Genomic DNA, 23,362 nt, shown 5'->3' with positions numbered 1-23,362 from the left:
ACTTAGTTTGTTCAGGCATAACAATATCAATGAGGATCTTTCTCTCCTGATTAAAAATGTCTTCCCCAAAACTACATAGTGCACCTTTAAACAGAATCCTCTCACCAAGAGATTATCTGTGACACCTGTGAACTTGCGTTCCACCAAGGGGGGCGTGGAGCTCATCTCTGAAGTGAGGAACGGGTACTCGAGTTATGAGTAATCAGTTACCTCTCCATAGTAAAGCCCAGCCATGCACGCGCCGGTGTATCACAGCAGATGACGAGGTGCGCAGACTGTGAGCCACGCACCACTGGTCGGGGTAAAGCCACAGGATTTGGATTAAATAGCTTGTGAGAGAGCCGATGAGCCTTCAGCGCGGGAGGGGAGGGAACTAAGGGGCTGATTTTTATCTTTTACCGGATCGAGAAGGGGAGGAGGCACGGGGAATGAGTTATTCTTGGAGCAGCGCAGAGTCTGTTTGCTGAGCGGTGTATTAGCCGGCGCGCAACTAAAGGCTGCGACGCAAGTAAATCGGCTCCTGCGGCGACGACGCCGAGAGCAGCGGAAAAGCCTCAGTCCCTGTCCAGATCTCACACCGATCAGTCCTCTTCTGCCGGACATGAAAGTGCAGCAAGGCTGCAACTCATCAGACATGGGGATCCCGGTTAGAACTGAAGAAGAACTGCGCAGAAATACCGTAATAACGCCCGAGGATGTGTTGGGGCTGCAGAAGATCACCAAGAGTAAGTAACCTGCGACTGTAAAGTGAGAAGAGTAGGTACAGCTTTACAGTTAGAGGAGATTAGTGTGAACCATCTGCCGCTGCTTCCTTGTTCATAATGAAACACATTCCCAGTGTTCATTAACTGGGTTTGATTGGCTGTGTCGAGGAGCCACACACAGATACCATGGACAGCGACACAGTCTGAGAGGACCTCTGCAGCTTTAAATAAGACTTTTACACCAGTGTGTGTCACAGTCAGCGGGCACTTATGGGTCTAACACATCACCTGAAGACAGGTGCTGTCATTTTAATGCTGTATGGGACGAGCAGCATGTTGAGTTTCCCCTGTGTGACACTCGTGTGTGTGTGTGTGTGTGTGTGTGTGTGTTTGGAGGTGCTCTGTGTCTGAGTGTGCAGGCATTGAAAGAGAGAGCAGGTGACCGTGTGCACTTCCTGGTGTGCTGCTCAAATCCTGCTGAGGAAAATCTGGCTCCTACTACATCCTTGTCTCAAGACAACCTGTTGCTCTGAGGTAACAGGTGGCCAGAGATGGGATCGGCTGATTATAGCTCCTTAGAGAGAGGACTGTCAGCTCAAACTAATGCAAGAGTGGAATGTAATAAACAAGCCTGTTGTTTAACATCTTATGAAAGTGTTTCCGTATTATGTCACGGAAACTGGACAGAGCTTGATCTTAAATGCTATAGAGAGACTTATATCTGCAGATGATTTCTCAAACTTTAACAATCTGTCTACTGGGTACTACTTAATATCATACATTGTCAACTCGATTAGGCTGCCAAATTTACAGCATACGTCTATAGTTAGCCATTGCCTTTTCATCCGTAACTTGGTTAAAATTCTTCACTCCTAACCGTTTGCATTGTCGTCTGTATATTAATAGTTACTGTTACAAAGTGTTTTTAATATTTGTGATCCTTGAGTCACCATGGCTCTCGTTCGCACTAAAGCTTCGTCCTCGATGACTAAAAAAATATTTCATTGTGTGTCTTCATCTGGACACAATGTTGCTCACTGACACATGACGCCCAAATGGCCCAGCTTACTGGTTATAAAAGTACCCGGACCTTCCGAGTTGTGTGACACTTGAGACATTCACCAACCTGGCCAGGTGACTTCCAGTTTAGTGCCTGGCTACCTTGAATAGAATTAAAATGATTTAATCTTGTGCCTCTTCTAGACTTCTCAAATTTTATTGGCTGATAATATTCAAACAAAAGGGTTGTAATGCTCAAAAAAGTAATCCACCATTTTACAGCCACTTGTTTTACAATGTTAGCTTATTGGAAAACATGAAAGTTGGCTTCAAAGCATGGCGCTCTTCCTCAGAGCTTGGGCTAACCTCGCTAGTTAAGAACACCTACTTGATTTACTACTAACTAGCATTACATACATAATGAAGTATTTTAACTAAGTTACAGATGAAAAAGATGTTTACTGTGGAGTATAATTTGAAACACAGTTGCACAGTCATCAACAGCGAGAGAGACAAATATATTTGAAATTGCATCTGAATTGTGGTGGAGCAATTACAGCACCTCCTGTATCCATCTCTGAAGTGGGCTGTATGTCCGATTTCCAATTCATAAGAATCACTCTGGGTGCTTTGAGGCTACTCCAAAGGTTTGTGGCACAGGTTTCCACTGGCATCTCACTGAAGTTGGCAGGTTTGAGGGGTGTGTTGCATTCAAATTTGCGAGTCAAGAAGTTGACTAAGGACAGACAGGACCAGAACATGTGTCCCAGGGAGACTGGGTTACAGAACCTGGGACAGATATAGTTAACAAAAAGATGTTTTTTAGTTAATCTGTCGTTTGAGTAATTCTGTGGAACAGCTTGAATTAAATCCAACCGTACAGCAGACATACAATCTTCCCAGCAGAAATGACCCCTCCCAGGTCACATTCTCAGGCTTCCTGTGTTTTAGTAATTGTAGGTGGGTCGATATTTAGGATAATATCATATAATAATATCATAATGACAATATAATCCTGGAGATTAGGCCCCTGTCACATGGGTTCAGATTTACATTTTATATGCAGAATCCCTTTTCTATCTATTGTTGATGTCTCCTTTGGAGACTTAAAGAAATGAATAAACACATTTTGTCCTGTGTTGTCCTTGCAAAAGAATAATTCCACTTAAAGTTTAGATTTTTAACGTGTGATGGTTTTATTTTGTCAAAGTCGACCCTCCTATCATTATCTTTGAACCAAATGTATAAATACCCAACATGAAGAAACCCACATCAGATTATTGTCACTATTAGTAATCCAAGTGCCCCCAACAACAGCTGGCTGGGTTAACACCTGCTGTCACTCTCAAGTCAGTTAATTGAATCTTTTAACAAACGGACAACACGGAACACAAGAAACAAATAATCCATTACATTTAATTCATTCATGTCTAGTGCAGCGATTGTCAATGAAGTCAAAACTGAATCCCCAAAAAACCTTCGCACCACCCCTCTGCTCTCATCCCCTCTCAGACCATCACATCTGTTTTCATTTGGAAAAGCAGCACTCGAGCTCCGTCTGTGCAATTATACCTAAATCGCTCATGATGGTGCTGTAATCTCCGCGCTCCATTGACATCTACGTAATATGGATTATGTCAGGAGGGCTTTAACGCAGCATTCTGCAATGATGGGATTCACCTCAGGTAATTAATGAGCCTGAAGTGTATTTGTGTTTGTTTACATTGTGGTTATCCGACTAGGCATGGTCTGGCTTCTAATTGTCCAAGACAAATAAAATATGTGCAATATTTTCACAACCAGTCAGCAATACATTTTTTTTAAATTCGAGCCTTAGCTTGAGGATATTTTGGTTTATTCGAATGAACTGATGTTGAATTTCCTTCCTTATTTCCTGTTCAGTGATGACAGCAAAATTTCCACAATCATTTGAAACGACCGGCCTTACAAAAGACCTCCACCGCCGAGATAAGCAGCACTATTCAGGCTATCATTTTCTGCTGCAAGAGAAAGAAAATTACAGTTGGAGAAAAAGGGGGAAGCAGAAAATGCCTCACCCTACAGTGTAAATGACTTCTCCAGTCTTGCTTTTGGGAGGTAAATGCCACCATTTTGGGGCAGCCCAGCTCCAGTCTGTCACGGTGGTTCAGTGCTGATAAGGGAGGCACAGCGCCTCATTGTCACGCAGGCAGAGAGGAGAAGAAATATAATCCAGGCAGCAGAGAGGCGCTGCTGGGATATGAAAAATGGCACATTATCAGTTTACTGTTTACATGATGGATGATTTATGATAAACAGAAATACTGCTGTAACTGAATGAATGTTAATTTTTTTATTCTAATGACAAGAATTACAATAATAAACGATGGACAGTAAACGGGTGACATAGAGTTGTCTCTGGTTTTAATCAACATCTATTTTTTGAAGGAACTCCCACACTTGAACTAAAACATTCTGATATTGTTTTGTGTTAAAATGGTTATTTGCTGCTCAGTTGTAGCCACTTTTCGTCTCATCCGCCATGTCTAATTGTGTTTCCATGTAAGTGCGGTGGAGTTGGAGTGAGAGTGAGGATTTCCTGTGGATAACAAGTGAACACTGGGCCTCTTACGCAAGATGCTCCTTAGTCTTTCAATTCAATTTAAAAGATACACTGCACAGTTGGATCATGCCGATGTTGGAGCACCAGATCCCTGCAGTAACTCACTGTTAGTGGGGATTCAGGATGAAATCAGCCACCTGTGTTGCTCGAGGTGCAAGTAAGACAATGATCCAGGAAGTCCAGTTGGAGTAACAGATTAGTGTGTTTTATCAGACATTAAATGTAACATTCTGCAAAGCTATCATGGAGTCAACCTAATTTTGTGTTTTGTGTTAGCTTGACAGAGTGCAGCTTTCGCACACCTTAGGGTCGACAGGTGCGTAGGAGACGACCGAAGGCCGACAGCATCAGGAAAAATATTCCTGCACACCATCCACTTCACTTGCAATTAAGTTTATTGACAACAACGTTTCAGTACTTACACCTTAGAAGACAACCTGATGAAGGTCTAAGTAACGAACCGTTGTTGGAAACTCATTGCAAATGAAGTGGATGGTGTGCTGGGGTCTTTTTACTCAAAGTGTTAGCTTTAAAATATTTGCAGGGGCCCAACTACATAACAAACTGAGAAAAACTAACGGAAGGTATTTCTCTCCGTTATGTCTTTTAAGTAGAACCTGTGATCACATGTCTGTCCACTTAAACGGACACAAGTCAAGTGTTCTCTGCCTCCACCATTCTCAAACGCTTACTACAGAGACAGGAGAAGGCATTATTTCTTATGATTCTTTACCTGAGCTACACAAGATGCAGCATTAGCCGGCTTACTGCCCCCACCCTTAAAAACCATTACCAGAGAATATGTGCTTTGCATCATAACATAGACCCAACTAATCGATGATAGGATTTGTTGCTAAGAGTTTTTATTATTGATTTGAACGGATTAAATCAATTAGTTGCTGCAGTCCTAGTAGAAATACAGCATTCACATTACAAAGTAGTCCACCAGGAATGTGTACTTGGATGATTTTGATTGCCTAAGGAGGTGCTGTGCCACATAACGGCTGCACTGGCCTGAATGTTTAACCTGCTTCAATTTCATCCTGAGAATTGTATTATTTCTTTTGGAACAGAATTCCCTCTCTGTGTCCGTCCATCCCCATTCCTGTGAACACGGTATCTCAAGAATACCTTGAGGAAATTCCTTCAAATTTGATATAAATGTTCACTTGGACTCAAGGATGAACTGATCAGATTTTGGTGGCCACAGATCAGAGGTCAAGGTCACTGTGACCTCTCACGTTTTTGGTCATAACTCCATGAAAAAAAAACAAAAAAAAACATGCGATAATTACAATAAAACTATACACAAATATTGAAAAGGATAAAATTATGAAGGGCTGACATTTGATATGCAAAAGGTCAGAGGTCACATGCACTGTGGCATTATAATGTTCTTCCTATCATTCAAGGCCATAGCTCAAGAACAACAACTTCACTGGTGCACGGAGGCAAACAACCACCAGGTAGTATTCTTAGTGGAATTTCTGAACGAACATGTGACCTTGGAAGATAATCACTTGGCACGGCTAACTCAGGCTGCCAGATTAACTTGGGATAAATGTATTTATTTTAACACGGACAAGGACTTCGAACCTTCTCTCCCATCACTCCCTTTGAGATTATATTATCGAGAATACACTAAACTGCTAATGTCTACAATGTCAAAACTGTATTCAGTGTCCTGATGGGCCGTTGACTAGTGTAGTAAAACACACCTGTAAGCACATAAAAGCACACAGCTGCAGATGGAGGATAGAGGAAAACGTCTTAGCGTCTTAACGTCTCATGTCAAGTGTTTGTATCTGTTCTGTGGATGTGGATGAGTTTGTTGGATTGTCAGTTTCAAAAGTTGCATTTGAAGTGTCAGACAATCTTTCTGCTGATATTTCATTCTTTAAAAGTGAAAAAACTGTGAATCTCTTCATGAAGCTCCTATAATAAAATGTGCATGATATTCTTTATGAAATCTCAAACACATAAAAGTGAGTATTATTCAAAATTAACGCAACAGCAATGCCAAAATAGTTTACAGGAATAGATACAGACAACAAGGAGAAATATAAAAAGTAAAAACTAAATTGTACCGTAGCATTAGAACAATATGGGATGTAGGAGATCTACCTCACTAGATCGTCCATCAGTATAGTCTGGTTCCTTTTACACTAATGGGTGATCAATTATTGGGCCATAATAAGTGTGGGACACAGAGCAGTGCTTTATCTACGTCAGGCGGGATTTCCAGTCTGTGATGTCTGCCAACACAATGGATACAGCTTTAATTAAAATTGATTGGTGCTGCCGGTTCTTAATCTACCATGCACAGCTGTCACAAGGTTGCTCTTTCAGAGTGATTTGACATGGAGAGAGCTGGCTCGTTGCATCCACATCAGTAATCAACACTGCTGATGGCTGTGCCCGGTCTTACGCTCTGAGGCACCACATTTTAACATGTGGAAGGAGCATTATATAAGTTTTGAAGTCCAGAGTTTGACACGGTTCTTGATAGATACCAATAACGCACTGTTTATTGGCTGGTGTTCATATGTTGGGCACAAAAAACTGATCTTTAGGCATTTGTAACCTCTGCTCTGTCAGGTTTAGAGCAGACCTCCTTGCAAAGAAGCTAAAAAGACCCCTTATTACGATACAAGATGAATCATCCTAAAGGCCTTGTCGCTGCTGGGGGGGAAGATGTTAGATGATCAACATGCTCTGCTTGTAATCTTTGCTGGGTACCCCTTTCAAAATGTGTCTCTACAAAATTAGACACACAGGCTGAAATCCGGAGAGCAGCAGCAAACATTTCCCCCAGTCAGACGCCCCCTCTCTGCTAATACGTGCCAGATCGTGGATGATATAACTCTTAGATTGCACAAGTGGATTTTCAGTGGCTTACACATAATAACCACAGTATGTCAGCCAACAGGTACATAATTATAATCCAAGCTCAACATGGTTGCAGTGTCCTAACCAGAGGTCCACAAGCTTTTTGGCCTGTCACCCCGTAAAGGTCATGTGGCCTGTCCTGTGTCTTGATACCACTCTGGACCTCAAGAGGTAGCCCGATAGTCAAGCTCCTGTAGCTTCACCAAGGAGATGTACAGTATGCGGCTGCCAAATTCACTATTAAGTCTAATAATAACTGGCATCCGTCCATCTCGAAGGCTGCGATCGGTTCCTAAATGGTCGTGTTCACGTGGAGGCTACTGAGCCTGGTTCCAGTGCCGTGGTGTAAACATCAACACTGCCACCTAGCTAGTAGTGCCACTAGCTGCTCAGCTAACTGAGCTAACTAGCTTACAGAAGCTAGCTTCAGCACAGTATAGTGATCAGCAGTCCGGGGTTAGTCTGGTGACGCCTCCTCTTTGTGTGGCGCAACTTTCAACAGGTGGCCAATCTTTACACAATGCACCTTTACGACAACGCAATGGCTGCTTGACTGTGAGTGATGTGTTTATTAAATCACTGACGCGCCTGCACTTGAGTTAAGTCAGTCAGTGATACACAAAACAGCAGTGATTAGAGTAACATCTCAAAAAGTATAGTTGTTTTTACTGCTTTCTGTTACCACTCTCACATCCCCTTAGATTCAACTTGTGACCCCTTGGATGAATCCTCACCCCGGGATCTTGGGCCATGATTATTTAGTTGCAAACAAAATCATCAAACACTTTAATACATAATTTTCTATTCATGTATGTCTGGGGGGGTTGCTCGGCTGAGACGGTTAATGTCCTACCTTGTCCTGATTGGATGAAGTTTCTGAAAGATCTAAATCAGATTAAACAGGGATGATCCTGAACAGAACGCAGCCAGCCTCATTCTCTGTTTTTGCTGTATTGCTGTAGAGGTGGCTGCCTTTACTCGTTGTACATTGATATAACTTTAACCTAGGAGACTTACACGAGGGAACTTTTAGTCTCATAAATAATATTTATAGACTTCATTAAAGTAGACATCAATATAAATCGAATAAAATATCTAGTTGTTATATTAAAGCACTGGATTTACCTTCTTTCGGTGCACCTGGCTGTAAATAGAGGGAGACATTAGAGCAGGAGAAACACTGTTGTTGCTTCCACTAACCTGTTGTACAAATGAGTTACAAGTGGGAGCTCACATGGACAGACAATAATAGCTGGAACCACATCAGTTTGTATTTCTTAGCATGGTGACTTTTGTCGGTAAATTTCACTCCGATGCAGCATTGATCAATTTGTTTCTTCCAGAGTAACCCGAATGAAAAATCTCCTCTTCTCTTGAAAAATTAAACTATAACAATAATGAGAAATTTCAATTTCCTGGGTACTAACTGTCACTGTCTGCAAAGCTTTCTCTTTTTTTAGCTCATGCTTATAGGAAGGAGGGGAGGAGTTCACTTCAGGTTCCTCTCACAGCACGTCACCGCATGTCAGTCTGCGATCAGCACGTCTGAAGTCACAAATGAGTAAATAAATTAAATAAATTACATGTTGTTAGTTGGCTATAGAGGTACTGGTCAGTGGATATCATCACCTTTATTAGCTGTTTCCCCGTATTTACATGCCTGTTTAACTGAACCTACTGCAGACTGTAGCTTCATATTTAAATGAAAGTGGAATCAGTCTTATTCTCTAACATCCAGTGATTTTTTAATAATTAAATAATCAGCAAGCCGTCGACGTGCTGATGAGTAGATTTCTTTACCTTTGGATATAGCAAGGCTAGCTGTGAGGCTTCCCTGTGTAAGAGTGACGTTGCGCTGAGCATGAAGTAGTTTACAGACGGGCACTCTTTAAAGTTGGAATTTGTGTGACGGGGCAGAATTTTAGTTTTGAAAACACTTCAACTAAAGTTAGCAAGCTGACCAGCTCGGCCTGGTCCGTCTTGTCTCATCCCGTCCACATTGTATCACAGTAGCAGATGTAAAAGCAGGATATCTCTTTACTCTAATAAGTAAAAAAAATAAGTAAACCCACAAAACGTCAAGAAAGGAAATATTTTTACTTTCCTTACTTAAAAGAAAGATACGACTGTTGTATCTACAATGAGCCTAACTGCCTCGCATACACACTCAACACACTTCAAACTTGACAGAATCGAAATAAAACTCACCAAAACAGCCTTGGTGTGTCTCTTAACAGTCACCTCTGGTTTTTTTGAAATAAATACTTAATTACGTGCCAAGCAAGATCTGAAAATATTATTGATATTTCTCGTCTTCTCGTCCTTGGAGTCACAGTCCTGATCACACCCACTGTGAACCACCTCCATACTGTGTCCCCTGTCTTTAAACTGGCATCTCACGGCCTCTGAGCTCGGTCGAACTGATCTCCATTGACCGCAGTTTCAGTGCAGGCAGACTCAAGTCAGCTAACAGGGCCACGTCTGACTGAGCTATTCGTGAACGGCAGTTGGTCGTTACAGCCAAAGATAGCTACAGCATTTTTCAGGCAAAAAAGCGCTGGCCTTCGGATGAAGAGCTTCTGCGCTGAGAGACAAAATGCTGCACGCTGGTTTTGATTGACATCTGCCAACGCTGTGGTAACAGAGGGCCAACCGCACAGCTAATACCGAGCTTACAACGCGCAGGGTGATATAAGTACAACATCAACATTCAGTATTCAGACAATCTGCTCCCACGATCTGTCTTTTCTGCTTTTCCGTCCAATAAAGCTCAGAATTCGACACAAACAGCCAGAGCAAGCTTCTCCTCCATTTTCTTGGCTACCAGGGTGACACGTAAAGAGTTTGGACTGCGGTGACATCACCAATGACTTTCTGAACAGTTGAGAGATTTTCAACTAGAAGCAATATTGAACAATTGAACAAAGACGCTTGCACTCCGAAAAAAATGTAAGAACTTAATATGAAGCTGCAGTAAGTTAGCATAGCATCTTGCCAAGGTAACAACCAACACCTTCCTTTTTATTATTTCATATCTATCTAATAGTCAGTGAATTTTTGAGGTGCAGAGCCAGGCCAGCTGCTTCCTCCTATTTACAATCTTTATGCTAAGCTAAGCAAACTGTACGTTCATCTCGAAGGCACAGAAATGAAAGTGTCTTTTTTATTAGTGCCACTCTCACCCAGGGTGCTTATATCACAGTATCTGTCCCCATAACACCCTCTCACAGACTGTATCCTTTTTTTTCAAACTCGTTGATGCAGGCCGGAGAAAGAAAAGAGGAAAAAATCTCATCTGCATTCAGCTGCAGACAAATGCAACCTCTGCATGAACCTCAAGGTTCGCCAGTTTGCCTACAGGTGCAGTTAACAGATAGACATGAGACAGCCTGCCATACACAGGTGCACTGTAAATCATGAGGTGGTCATTAAGATGTAATGCTAATGTCACTAGCTGCCTTTGGCTATGGATTTCATCGTGGAGACAAGTAAACATGTCCGCATTGCTCCTTTACATGTTGTGGGATTAATCGTACACGCAGTCTCGGCACTGATCACAAACCACAGAGTCAAATGGAAAGAATAAGGCATGTGAAGTCAATCCCTGTGGTTGAAAGTCTGTAACTCCGGGCTAATCTTGGGGATTAAGGAGCTATAAATGGCAGCTTGCTCGCTCTTTATGAATGCCATTTTGGTGTCAGACAGGCTTTGTGTATCTGGACACAGGAACACAGCATGACTCAAGACTTGGTGCTAATTTTACTCTCTTTAGAAAAGGCTTCTGCCAAACGGATCTTTTCAGGACTTTGTTGACTTTGTGTTCCAGCAGACTGAAAAGTGCTATGTTTCACAGGAGTCTGCAGTCGGTCTTGAGGCTTGTGATTAATGTGTGTTAGCACAGATGAGACTGATTGTAAGAAACCACTCAGCCTGATCATTTGTAAGACTAAAAAACAAGTAATTCGATCTAATGAAATCAAGATGAGATGTGAAAAGTAAACGTGGACTTCTACATTCCTCCTCCGAACAAGTGCAGAAAGAGCAGTGTGTAATTATGGCAGATCACCTGTGCAGGGTGTTAATGATATGCAGCCCTACAGGGACATAAAGCATAATGCAATCTATCATGTCATGTTGTAATTGACACAACCCTCTTCACATTCTGTATCGAACCTTCCAGATCCTTAGTCTTCCTGTGCTTCAAGGCTGTGAAATCAGACAAAAGGAGCCCCCCTCAGTCTATAGGAGGAGGCCTCAGGTTTACGAGGAACATTTAATTTGCATACCACTGATGCCTAACCTGAAATACTCTCCTTTGATTCGCTGCTGCACCTTGTTGTTGCGGAGCAGCCAGGTGGATGAGGGGAAGGAAAAAGACAGGCTAATCGAGCTGGCACACTATCAGAAGGAGCGTTGCTAGGTGACAGTGTTGAAGGAAGTGAAGTGGAGCACTTTGTGTGTGTGTGTGTGTGTGTGTGTGTGTGTGTGTGTGTGTGTGTGTGTGTGTGTGTGTGTGTGTGTGTGTGTAGGTGAAAGAAAGAAAGGACTGAGGTATGAACATGTATATCATTTACCCTCATAGTTTCAAGACGAGGTGATTCAGTCAGCAGGGATTTATATTGAATAGTTTGCTGTTTGCAGGTGGATGTAAGATGCACATTTCTAGAAAAGGATGATTTCCTTCCAACATTATATTTGCCCATAACAGTAGCCTAACCATGGCTCAGATAACAATGTCCCCAGTATGATTAAATTAAGCAGAGGACTTGTGGGCTAGAGCAAATCTTTAACTGAATAGTTTGACATTTTGGTGAATACGCTTACTGGATTTACTTTGTCGCCAAGAGTAACAGGATCAGATATCACCTCTCATGTCTGTATAGATATTATGCAGCCAAAGCCAGCAGACTAGAGAGACTGGAAACAGTTGGCCTGGCTCCGTTCAGAGCTAACCAAACCTCCGAGGCTACCTAAATAACATCTTATATCCTGTTTAATCTGTACGATTAACAGACTGTGGTGGTTTTACTGGGCGGCCATTTTCCTCTGATGTCATGCTGGCAGGCTTGAATGTCGCTCTGCTGTGTTTCAGTGTGTTAGTTATTTAAACGCAGGGAATCTGACATAGTTTCACCACTTCCTGATGCGTCACCAACTGAAAAGAACCGATAGTGAAAACCCGGAGGGAAATTAGGATGTATTTCATGGTAACCTAGACAACAGCTGCCGTTAGCATTCAGCCACTTCCTACCTAACATTACCATTTGATAGTGTTACACGATACGACAGAAAAGGAGTAATTAATTCTGAGATAATGCACATCTTGGACACAAGAGTGGAAGTAAAACAGCCTGGACGCAATCAGTGTAGTAATGGTAGCTATGAAGTGGTTGAGGGCTAATGTGAGCTAACATATCAAATATGTCCCTCCAGTTTTTCATGAACCATCGTCTTTTCATTATTAGTCCGCAAGCAATGAAATAATGAAAAATGTGTCCTATTTCCTTCTTTTGTTTTACATTATCTAAGCATTTGAGCTTCCCTACTGGAACGTGACGTCGGAAAAAAAAATGGCCACCATGTGAACATGGTCAACAGTCAAGCTAAGCTAAAGTAACTGAATGCTGGCTGAAGCCTTTTATTAAATGGACGGACAAACTGCACACATCACTGGAGATATTTTAAACTAGATTTCAATGAAACATTTTTATTGTATTTAAAAAAAAAATGTTATATTTTATTGTTATCTAATGAATTGTGAGTACCCAAGTGGTTTGATACAAATGTTATGAAGTGTCCGAGAGTCATACTTAAAGTAAAAGTAAATATATCATATTAATAGTTACTTTGGCCTGGACGATTATTGGCTCCAATATTCAGCCTTCTTCTTTTTATAGGAGACAGTGTTTTTTTGGAAAATGTAAATACATAAGTACAAATACCTCAAAAGTACCTCAAAAAGTATATCAGGTCGTTACAGTTTTACTCATTATCTGAACCTCCCAAGTAAAATATTAATGTTCACTATGTGTGATATGATATGATTTATATAACTATAATTAATAACTATGAATTTACTCATACTAGTGCAGTGCCGGTAAGAAAAGTGTATTCCTATAAAAAAAAGGGAGGTTAAGTAGCTTTTTCATGGATGGACAAATGAGGCTGTGTTTGAAGGCGGGACGTCAGGGATATTTAGGTTTGTTGTGAAATCCGATATTCCAGGGTATAATTGGCCGTTTTTGACTATTTTTGATTTTGCCATTATATTTCACCTTAAAAACTATTTACTTGGTGTCATTATTTTCAGCACAACCTCACATGTGTGACTGTACAGTTATTTTTTTTATTTTGACATACTGTATTAACACAATGGACCTAAAATCACAAAAAAAAAAAAAACATAAAATCCAAGTGGAAAAAGTTAGATTTTTTTACTGTGAAAACCACAAATATGTTTAACAAACCTTTTTTTTTTTTTTTTTTTACTTATAATGCAAATATAAATTGTTGTTTGCTAAATTTGTGCATACATTTTAAACATTTCCAAAGTTATATGTAACTATTTACATTTAAATGCAGGCAATGCTCAGGTCTGCCTGTGCTCCTTGAGAGCTGCACTGCCTGCTCCACATTCAGCTTCTCCTCATTATTCTGACTCATTAAACAAAAAAACGACTCCACTACACACTAAAGGCACTACACCAAACACTGCATAACACACTAACTATACACTCCAAACATGCTAAATGTCACAAATCTCTCAACTCTCAGTATCGCTGTCTCTACACCGACCGTTGTTGCCTGTCAATCATCCGCCTAGGTCCCTCCCACAACTTCCTGTTCCTCAACAACCAAACTTGCTGCTTGGACACTTTCGTGACAAAAGCCCGTTTTTACCGTTTCTTCTGCACCAGACACAAAGCAAACGTGATGGCAATGTTCGTGAAAAAGCGTGGCGGACATTATTTACCCTAAGTCCGGTTTTGGACGTGCCGATGCGTCCGGTCCGTAGCCTCGGGAGGTGGGCCGTGTAGGTAGCGGCTAGCAGCTAGCTACACACGAACATCCACAGAATCCGATTCCACTTTGTTGTCCGCGCGTCTCCGGATCTCCTCAGACCCGAACAGACTCGGTCCAGACTCATTTAATCTCATTAATCCACAACAGTCAGTTTACATGCACAGAACAGAACAGAACGGGACCGAACCGCCGGCAAAATCCCGGTCCAGCTCGCGCCGCTGCAGGTATAAATCCGCTTCTTTCTTCAGGTATGTCGTGGACTTGAGCTCTGCAGAAATTGGCTCTGGTGCACACGTGACTGTGGTGGCTACGGTGGACAATGCTTGCGGAATTTGTAAAGCATTTATGAAATAATTTATTCACGGTATCATTGCAGTCCAAGCAAATGCTTAGTTGCACACCACTGAACCACGCAGCAGCCATGTTGAAAGTCTCAGGTCAGTCTGATCCTGATCCGCAGAGATATTTGACTGACAGACACACACACACACACACAGACAGACAGACAGAGATTCATTGCTTTTGTAGAGAGATGAATATGATTTAATTAACAGACAATAGTGATCACTTCATTGATGGATCTGTCTCCACTGGATGCTTTCAGAAACCAGTTTGAAGTCTGTCTGCCCTTTGACAAATGAGAATGCTTTACCCAAGATAAGAAATGTATTACGTAATAATCCCAAATACAAGCTCCATCCTAAAAAAAAGACAAGCTGAGGCCTGTAAAAGGTGGCTCATTCGTCAGATTCAGTAGTAAAGGCTATCTCTGTCTTTCTCTTCTGTATCCTCGGTCTCTTCTCTCCATGTTTCTCCCTCTCTGTCTCACACAAACTGAAAATGACTCTCATCATTCAGCGTGTGTGTTTTGTTCCTTTTTCTCGCCCCACAGCTCACACTTCATTTTGTTGTCACTAAACAGTGATCCTCTGAGAAGGGCAAGATTTTATTACTACTCCTACAAATCTCTAAAAGACAGTACAGTCATGCTTCATCAGTCAAGCTGCTTCGTGTGCCAAGGCTGTAAAATCTCATGTCCGTAACCAGCTCCAGGCTCCCAGAGACTGGAGGAGTGACATGGTTATATGTGTGAATACTTGCACTGGACTGGGAGAAAGTGTCTTCACTGGCTGTGCTATCAGATGAAATGCTCCATCTGCCTTTTTTTCAGCACGCTTGGCAAGTGGCCAATTCACAAAATACATCTATCGGTCATCTGCCCACAGAGAGAGCTGCACAGTGACAAATACGCAGGATGCATTCAGAGCGCTCTGCCAGCAGATTTTCAATTAGGTGCCGTTTTTGACAGAAATTATAGATTCAGTATATGACATCCTTAGACACCCAGTAGATTTTACCCATTGGAAATGAGCTTTGCATTGAGGGAAAAGGGAGATGATCTCTTATGATCTATTTTCTACCGGTTACTTCTACGGATATGATGTGACTGTAGTGTAAACATCGCTGCCTTTACAAGTTAAAGGATAACAATAGTATTTTGTAGTGTGGTTATGGTGTATTTTATGTTTTAAGACAGACTCAAAGGTTTGTGTGATTCTGTTAAAGTTAGTTAGATGAGAAACTGATAATAATAATGAAGTAATTCATTGATTTATATACTCTTATTTAGGTTATTATTCTTGTTTAGGGCGGCTGTAGTGGGTAGAGCTGGTTGACTGGTGATCAGAAGATCGCTGGTTCGAATCCAAGCTCTGAGCTGCATGTCGAAGTATCCTTGAGCAAGATAGTGAACCCCAAAGTTGCTCCTGATGTGCAGTTGGCACCTTGTGAAGGCAGCCACTGCCATCAGTAAGGGTCCTGCGATGAGCTGGCAACTCATCCAGGTTGTACCCTGGCCTACGCCCATAGAATAAAACTGGATTTGGCCCCAGTAAGCCCCGCAACCCCTTAGGGGGAAAAAAAACGGCAACATCAACAGTTTGGGTTTCCCAACTCGTCAGATACTGACGCTTTAGGATTGTAGGTCGGGTCGGCCACCATCTGAAAGCGTCAGTATCTGACGAGTTGGGAAACCCAAAGCGTCAGTTTTACCATCTTACAAACAGGAGCTTTAAATTCATTGTCAGCAGTATCACATATACAAACATACCAATCAATAGCTTACCTAAATCCTCCACTCTCCACTCCACACCTTTTTTTAACATGCACATTATATCACTCGTCTACTGTCACAGTAAAGAGGAGGAGTAAGATTAAATTTCTGTGCATAAATCATGTTATAGATGCTAACATGTTTAATACGAGTGGCCCACAGTCATCTCTGTGAGCTGAAGAGAGTTCGGATCAGTGTTATATAACCATATTTAGTCCAGTTTGATGATTATTGGAAGCTTGTCCATCTCAAACTCACTTCCCGCCATGATTACCTTCAGGCAACATACAGTTCACATACAGCTCTATAAATAGTGTGTGAAAGAGTTTTTGTTGCTGTTGCTTCAGAAGTCCCAGACTAACAGTAGGCTTACAGTTATATTCTCAGAGCAGATAAGCTCCTCACATCAAATTAACTGGCACTAGAGGGCACTGCATCAAACAGCCACTCTCTAACCCTCTTACTGTAGTCGGGGCAGCAAAATAAAGAGACTTTATGAGCCAGAGCAGCTTTACGTGGAAATGTCTTGACCAGTTTTATAATGTTCAACACTCGCGTCCATGTGGACACAATCACCATGGATGAGCTTCATGGATTCTGTAAATGCAGCAGCTGCAATCGTACACAAAAATACATATACATGCATTCTGTGCACACATGTAGGCATATACAATTTTTGAAGAAAGCATCCATCCCAAGCAATTGCACAAGTCAAGATGATGACATAACATACTTCACTCTAATATAAAATTCTACATACATAGAAAAGAGTTCTGTGTATTCTGATTTATTCCAAAAGCCGGTCTTTAAGTGTAGTTGTAAAAGTAATTTCTTGAATGCTTTAACATGTAATTCATCAAAACGTCACTGTTTTGCATCGACATGATTGAATACTGAACCACTATGAATCACATGACAACAAGACGATGACATGGAAGTTTAGAGATTGCTTTTAGGGTTGAACTGCGCATTCTTAATTAACATACAAGATCCATGTGTGGTGAAACGGTGTGAAACACTAAAATAACAAATACAGCACATTCTTCATGTTCATCAGCTTAGAAATGTTGATGAGGTCGGTCACATCGTCGCATGTGGTTTGATACTAAAGCGGCCTGACTCGATCTCTTTTGTAACCCATATATATATTTACATTTAAATTCTACCTCATTATTCGGTGGTGTTTGTCCGCGCTGGACGAACGAGAACTGTGACTCTAAGAAAAAGAAGACACTTAATGCTCTGCCATCTTTGCCCAAGTTTCTGCTTTAATTCATTAATGTCAGAACATGCAGTCCTCTGTTTTAAGTTAGAAGCTCTAAATAGTACTGTTTCACAAGAGGGACATTTTTAGACAAGGTGTTTGTCAGGTAAAGAGTGCTGCAATGAAAGTGTCTATAAATATCTTCAAGCAGGTGGCTAAAGCCTGTGTGGTCCATCTGCTCACTAACCCTCACTAACAGTAGAGGATGCAGCAATGTGAGCGTGTGTATACGCAGACACATGTGCATGAATAGTTGTTATTTTGACCTCTATTGTTGCCCCCTTACTCTGTTTCTAATGTGTTTGCATGAGAGGGTCATCAGAAAGAAAGACCCTTTAACCTTTATGCAACTTAGACTGCCAATAATAACTCCCCTTACCTTAACCCTAATGAGATAGTAGGTGTATGTGTGTGTGTGCGTGTGTGTGTGTGTGTGTGTGTGTGCGTGTGTGTGTGTGTTCCCAACCAGTCGGTCCATGTGATGGTAAAACACAATAAGCCTCTTAGGTCTAATCCGGGCCGCTGGGAGGGGAGTGTCTCACACACACACACTCACACACAAACACACACACACACACGCACACACATACACACAGTGCCAGCATGGCCAAATCTGTCACCCTGCTCAGGGTACTTGAGTTTCTGTCTTTTAGTGGGCTTGTGTTCACTCAGCTTTACAATCCTGCAGTTCAATTGAAACAGAAACCTGTGAGAAGAAACTTCCCACGATTGTCTTAAAGAACATTCATGGTGTGAAGCAACCTGTCTACTCAGCAATATTGTTGTAAGCATGTGTGAGTGCTAGGCATATCTGATATCATTGTATTAATGTTCCCAGAACATCAAAGTTAATGTTGTTTTGGAACCATCAAAGTACGTTGAAGACCATATTTCAAACATACTGTCTTGGTTGAGTGGGGTATGTTTGTGACTTTCAATCTAGAGACTGAGGATTGAATCATGCTTGAAACACATTATTATATGGTTTACGATATATTACTTATTTTCTTTTTCACAGATTCCTGTTCAGGTGACAGATTCCTGTTTGTTCAGGTTTAGGTAACTAAAATACAGAGTTAGGTTAAGGGAGCTAAAATATTTGGATAGTTTAAGAGAACTAAGATACTTTATTTAGTTTAAGCAACTAAAATGCTTTTACTCGAGCCCTCTAAAAAAAATCAAGTTTTAGTAAAATTATAAAGAAAGCTTGAAAGAAACTCCAGCTTCAGCGTCGATAGTCAATGCATCCCCTCTTTCTTCTGCAGACAAGAAGCGGGCCACGAGGATAAGAGACAGTGCATACACATGATGACAACATTTGTGTTTGCCCTACCCCTGTTGCTCTTCCTGTGGTTTTCTTAATTTGTTTTCCATTTAATGTTTTTCTGGAGTTTTTCCTTCCAGAGAATGTCATATGTTGAACAGACTGTAAAGCAAACTTGTGACACGTAATTTTGACTTTTGGTCTCTATTGTTTTGAAATGTAAAATGCCTAAATGTAATTACACACATTCCAGAAGGATTTAGATTGATCCCTTTCCATTTTACATTACACACTGAACTGGCTGTATATATTTAGATTTTTGTTTTTAAGCCACATCGAACGAGTCTAGCAGATCACCTGAAGTACTCTCTGAGTCTACTGTCTACTTACCATTGGCGTCATACTTTGGCACACAGAAAGATCTGGCATGTAAAAAACAACAACCTCCTTGGCTTTATTGTGAGGTAACAGTGGTGAGCAGTGGATGCATGAATGAAGTCACTGTGAATGAAATCAGTTCAGACATGCCAATAAAAACAGAGATTACCGAATCTTGGCAGAAATCTGCTGAGGTGTCAGTTTGTCACTAATTGACAGCTTGCTGCTGACATGAAAGGTTTGCTTCATGCACAGCGATAACATGTGAAGAGAAGGAAGAGAACACAGCCTAACGGGTATTTTCTCTCATTTTCAGATTATTTGTGTTCTCCAGAAGAAAATGTCCACATGATCGACTTCACCAGGTTTAAGATCCGCGACATGGAAACAGGGACAGTCCTGTTTGAGATCACCAAACCTCCAGCACCAGGTCACTGGAACAAATCATGATTATTATATAGTATGAAGACTGAGTTATGGTTGATGTTTTGTTATATGTGATGTTTTTGTTTTTATGATCTTACTTGTCTTTTAAAGTGTCTTTAATTTTTTAAGTGTTATTGTATGTTATTTTCCTGTCCCAGATGATAAATGAGAAGAGATACTGTGGACGGTGAAAGTTAAAAAAGCATTTTTCACTCTTTTTCTTCGTATTGTCTCTAATTTAGCAGCAGGCAAAAGGCAATGTGACCCCAATGCCGGCCGTTTTGTCCGATACCAGTTCACCCCCGCCTTCCTGCAGTTGCGGCAGGTTGGAGCCACGTAAGTTGACCTTAAGTGTGTATTTGTTCCAAATTACAATTGCAGACTAATATTCAACAGTTTTCATTCTGAAATTGACAGGAGGCCTGTGAAGACCATATTCTGTTTGGATCTTCAGATTGTGCCATTTTAGATTAAGACGTGTGGAATATGCTGATATTTGGGGGGTTTTAGGAGCATTCTTTGAACTTGTATACAGCACCAACAATAGCCACCAACAAGAATATAAACAATTCTGTTTTTGTTCCCGCTGTCAAGCAAATGTGTTTTTTGATCTATGTCCCCCCCCCCCCCACCACCTCGCCCTTCTTCTTTTGGGTGTCTCTGACCAATACAATATGTGTAACCCCACTGAAGAAGAGGCAAGTTGTTCGCAAGTCCAAGTACATGCAAGGTTATTAGGAAATATTGGAATATCTATAACCCTAGTCATGTGAAGTGCATATTTTCAGGCCTTTTTTTTTAGATAAATATGGACATTTTAGAGTGGCCTTTTATGGAGAACAGTCCAAAGCATACCTGTGCACTAATCATGTTGTTTAATCAGCACCTTGATATGCCACACCTGTCAGGTCAGATCAACAGATTTTTGAATATGCACAAATATCACAATGCCTTCCTTTTTTTAAAAAAAAGTTGGAAGAGGAAGGCTTTGTTCATAAGTCACATGTTCATTTCCATCAGCCTTGTCAACAACTTATATTGGGAGTATTGTCTTTCCTAGAAAAAGGGCAAAAACTGAAATATTTTGTGCACGTAAACGTAGTCTGTGTGAAAAAGCTGAATGATGCAGTAACGTCCGGTCAAACCTGCCATACTGACGGAAGGCACATCCCGGATGTAGGAGGCGTTGGCGTCAGTGTGGGGCGCCAGGCTGACGCCGATCAGTGTGAATACACAGAGCAGGCGCAGCCCACCTGCTGAGTCAGGCACCAAATATCTGTCAGTGTTCCTGAGTGGTGTTCATCATCAGGCTCCCACGCTGTCACTGTTTCAGTCCAACGCAACAGCTGACTCATCGAGATGAACGAGCTCCATATATTAAACTGCGTGTTTTTTTTTTTTAAACCGGACGCCATTCTGGAGTATTTCCTCCAAATAAGGTGTTTAGATAATCTGGATTACGATGTTTGACTGACTGACTCCTTGTTCGTTGTTTTTTTTTGTTTTTTCGCCCTGATGGATATTTGATTCATAAAAGATGCTGTGCATAAAAGTCCTTACCGTCAGATTTTACACAACATTTAACAAATGTGGAACACAGGGAACATACGAGGACCGGGTAACAGGCACAGGAGCACGGGAGAACAGGACTGACAAACCAACAAAGAGTGAAGGGACAGCGCAGGCTAGAATACAAACTGAAGAGGGAATGGGGTGCAGGTGCAGGTGCAGGAACACTGGGGACAGGGCCGTGCTGGACTAAATTGTGTGCAATACCTCTACATAACCAGCAGGACGACAACGTTCATCAAGTCTAGGCCTTATTTTGCCAAATGAAGCTTTTGTAAGCAACTACATGTACATGTTTTTCTCTGAAATAATTGATTATAAGACCCTTTGAGGCCCCACAAGAGGAAGCCAAAACTACAAAAACAGGGTCCCTGACGGTTGTGAGAAAAACTTCCACGTTGGTGAATTAACTTTCCCCTCATGTCTCCCCAGAGTGGAGTTCACAGTGGGAGACACACCTATCAACAACTTCCGCATGATCGAGAGACACTACTTCCGCGATCAGCTGCTCAAGAGCTTTGATTTCGAGTTCGGCTTCTGCATGCCCAGCAGCAAGAACACATGCGAGCACATCTACGAGTTCCCCGCGCTGTCTGAGGATATCAGTGAGTGTCACGAAACCGCCAGAGACAAACACACGCCCACACGCAGACGTTTTTTCTCACATCTTACAGGATTTAATGATGCAAACTCCCGAGTGTCATGTGTCTCTTTCCTCCCTCAGTGCGCGAGATGATCCTGCACCCTTATGAGACGCAGTCTGACAGCTTCTACTTTGTGGACAACAAGCTGGTGATGCACAACAAGGCAGACTATTCCTACAGTGGGGGGCCATAGGAAGAGCAGCCTCCACCCTTCACTCCTCCCTGTTCTAGACATTTTCCAGAATCAATGTACGACTTCAGGACCAGAAACAGATTAACTGATGGACAGTTCGCTGGCATAAAAAACACTTGTCTCACTCCTGTAAACTCCATGAATTTCCATTCAGGTATTCAGCTGCCAGGAAACAATAAGATTTCTCTCTTTGCAGGAACATAGAAATTCTGACAGTTTAATCATCAGTGTGTGTGTGTGTGTGAGTGAGTGTGTGGGCAGCAAACACATGCAGGGTCCATACATACTGTTGATTTCAGTCAGTGTGTAGGTGGGTTCCACTGGATCATCAGGAAAACATTGATTCATTTACATTGTGTGTGTTTTGATAGCTGTTAACATGAAGAAAAAAAGGAGACAGTGTTCACTTAACGAGACGAGGCAACAAAGAGAGAAATTAAGTTAACCTAAAAAAAAAAAAACCTTAATAATTAATCCATTCAGATGTACATTTATATAGTTTGTATAGAAATCTCATTACATTTTTACTCCTGAAGGTTCTTAAATTTCTAGTAGCACACATCTGAGCGATTCCTCCTACGATCTCGGTCCGTCGTCGTCCATCTGAATGACAAACAGAAACGTGTCCTCTGTCTAATGTGAATGTGTCATTTGTTGTATGTTTTCATGTGCATAGTACTACTACTACTTCAGGAGTGTTTTTTAAATAAATAGCCATTTTGAAGGTGTCAGGAAACCTACGTTAGCCAAAAGTCAGATACCAATTTTGATATCCGGTACGTTCTCTGTAGTACTGAACACTGTGTACACTGTAATTATGATTCATGTTTTCGAGTATAAAATGAAAAAGTATGTAAAGTTTTGACAGCGGAAATTCCTTCACTGCAATAAATATGGGATTTTTTCGAAATCTTGATTTCAATTGTTGTTTTTATCTTCAAAAAGAAAATATATATGTTCACAGAACATGTGTATGTATGTGGAAAATTGCAATGCTATTTTATATCTATATCACAATATCAGCAATATCAGTCAAAATAATAGCAAAGTCACTTTTTGACCACATGTTGCAGCCCTTATGTTGATGGTACAGTGTCATGCTGAGTGTAATTTCAGTGAGATGGTATTATCACAGTGATACAAACATGTTTCCTTCAACACATAACATTGTTATGAGGTAATGAGTTTTGTTTGTAGTCAGCTCCCACATCACATCTTTGTAATAGATGGGATTTGTATCCACAACAGCGGTGTTGCGGTCAGAAACTTAAGGGCGCACAAAAAGTGTAATTTT

The 23,362-nt window shown here is 41.3% G+C and overlaps 1 protein-coding gene across 2 annotated transcripts; it reads left to right on the top strand.

Annotated features, from left to right (window-relative positions):
- The first annotated feature begins 204 nt into the window (after positions 1–204).
- unc119a1 (unc-119 lipid binding chaperone a1) lies at positions 205–22,984 on the top strand. 2 transcript variants are annotated; one of them, XM_030405126.1, is made up of 5 exons: positions 205–725; positions 19,553–19,666; positions 19,905–19,998; positions 21,664–21,836; positions 21,956–22,984. In XM_030405126.1, the coding sequence occupies exons 1-5, from the start codon at positions 602–604 to the stop codon at positions 22,066–22,068; spliced, it is 618 nt and encodes a 205-aa protein (XP_030260986.1). In that variant the 5' UTR covers positions 205–601; the 3' UTR covers positions 22,069–22,984. The 2 variants fall into 2 exon arrangements, with proteins under 2 accessions (XP_030260986.1, XP_030260995.1); XM_030405135.1 differs by having other exon boundaries at positions 206–725; positions 19,908–19,998.
- Positions 22,985–23,362: the final 378 nt, after the last annotated feature.

Source organism: Sparus aurata, chromosome 2 (assembly GCF_900880675.1).
Source record: "Sparus aurata chromosome 2, fSpaAur1.1, whole genome shotgun sequence".
In the NCBI taxonomy this organism is placed as follows: domain Eukaryota; kingdom Metazoa; phylum Chordata; class Actinopteri; order Spariformes; family Sparidae; genus Sparus; species Sparus aurata.
Note: the sequence above shows the minus strand (reverse complement) of the source record. Positions and strands in the feature narration are given on the sequence as shown.

What these genes read in the sequence shown, in the direction of transcription:
- unc119a1 (XM_030405126.1), top strand. Translation starts at nt 602, where the DNA reads ATGAAAGTGCAGCAAGGCTGCAACTCATCAGACATGGGGATCCCGGTT. An exon ending in CACCAAACCTCCAGCACCAG is followed by an intron (nt 19,667 to 19,904) that starts GTCACTGGAACA and finishes TCTCTAATTTAG; the next exon opens with CAGCAGGCAAAAGGCAATGT. An exon ending in CGCGCTGTCTGAGGATATCA is followed by an intron (nt 21,837 to 21,955) that starts GTGAGTGTCACG and finishes TTCCTCCCTCAG; the next exon opens with TGCGCGAGATGATCCTGCAC.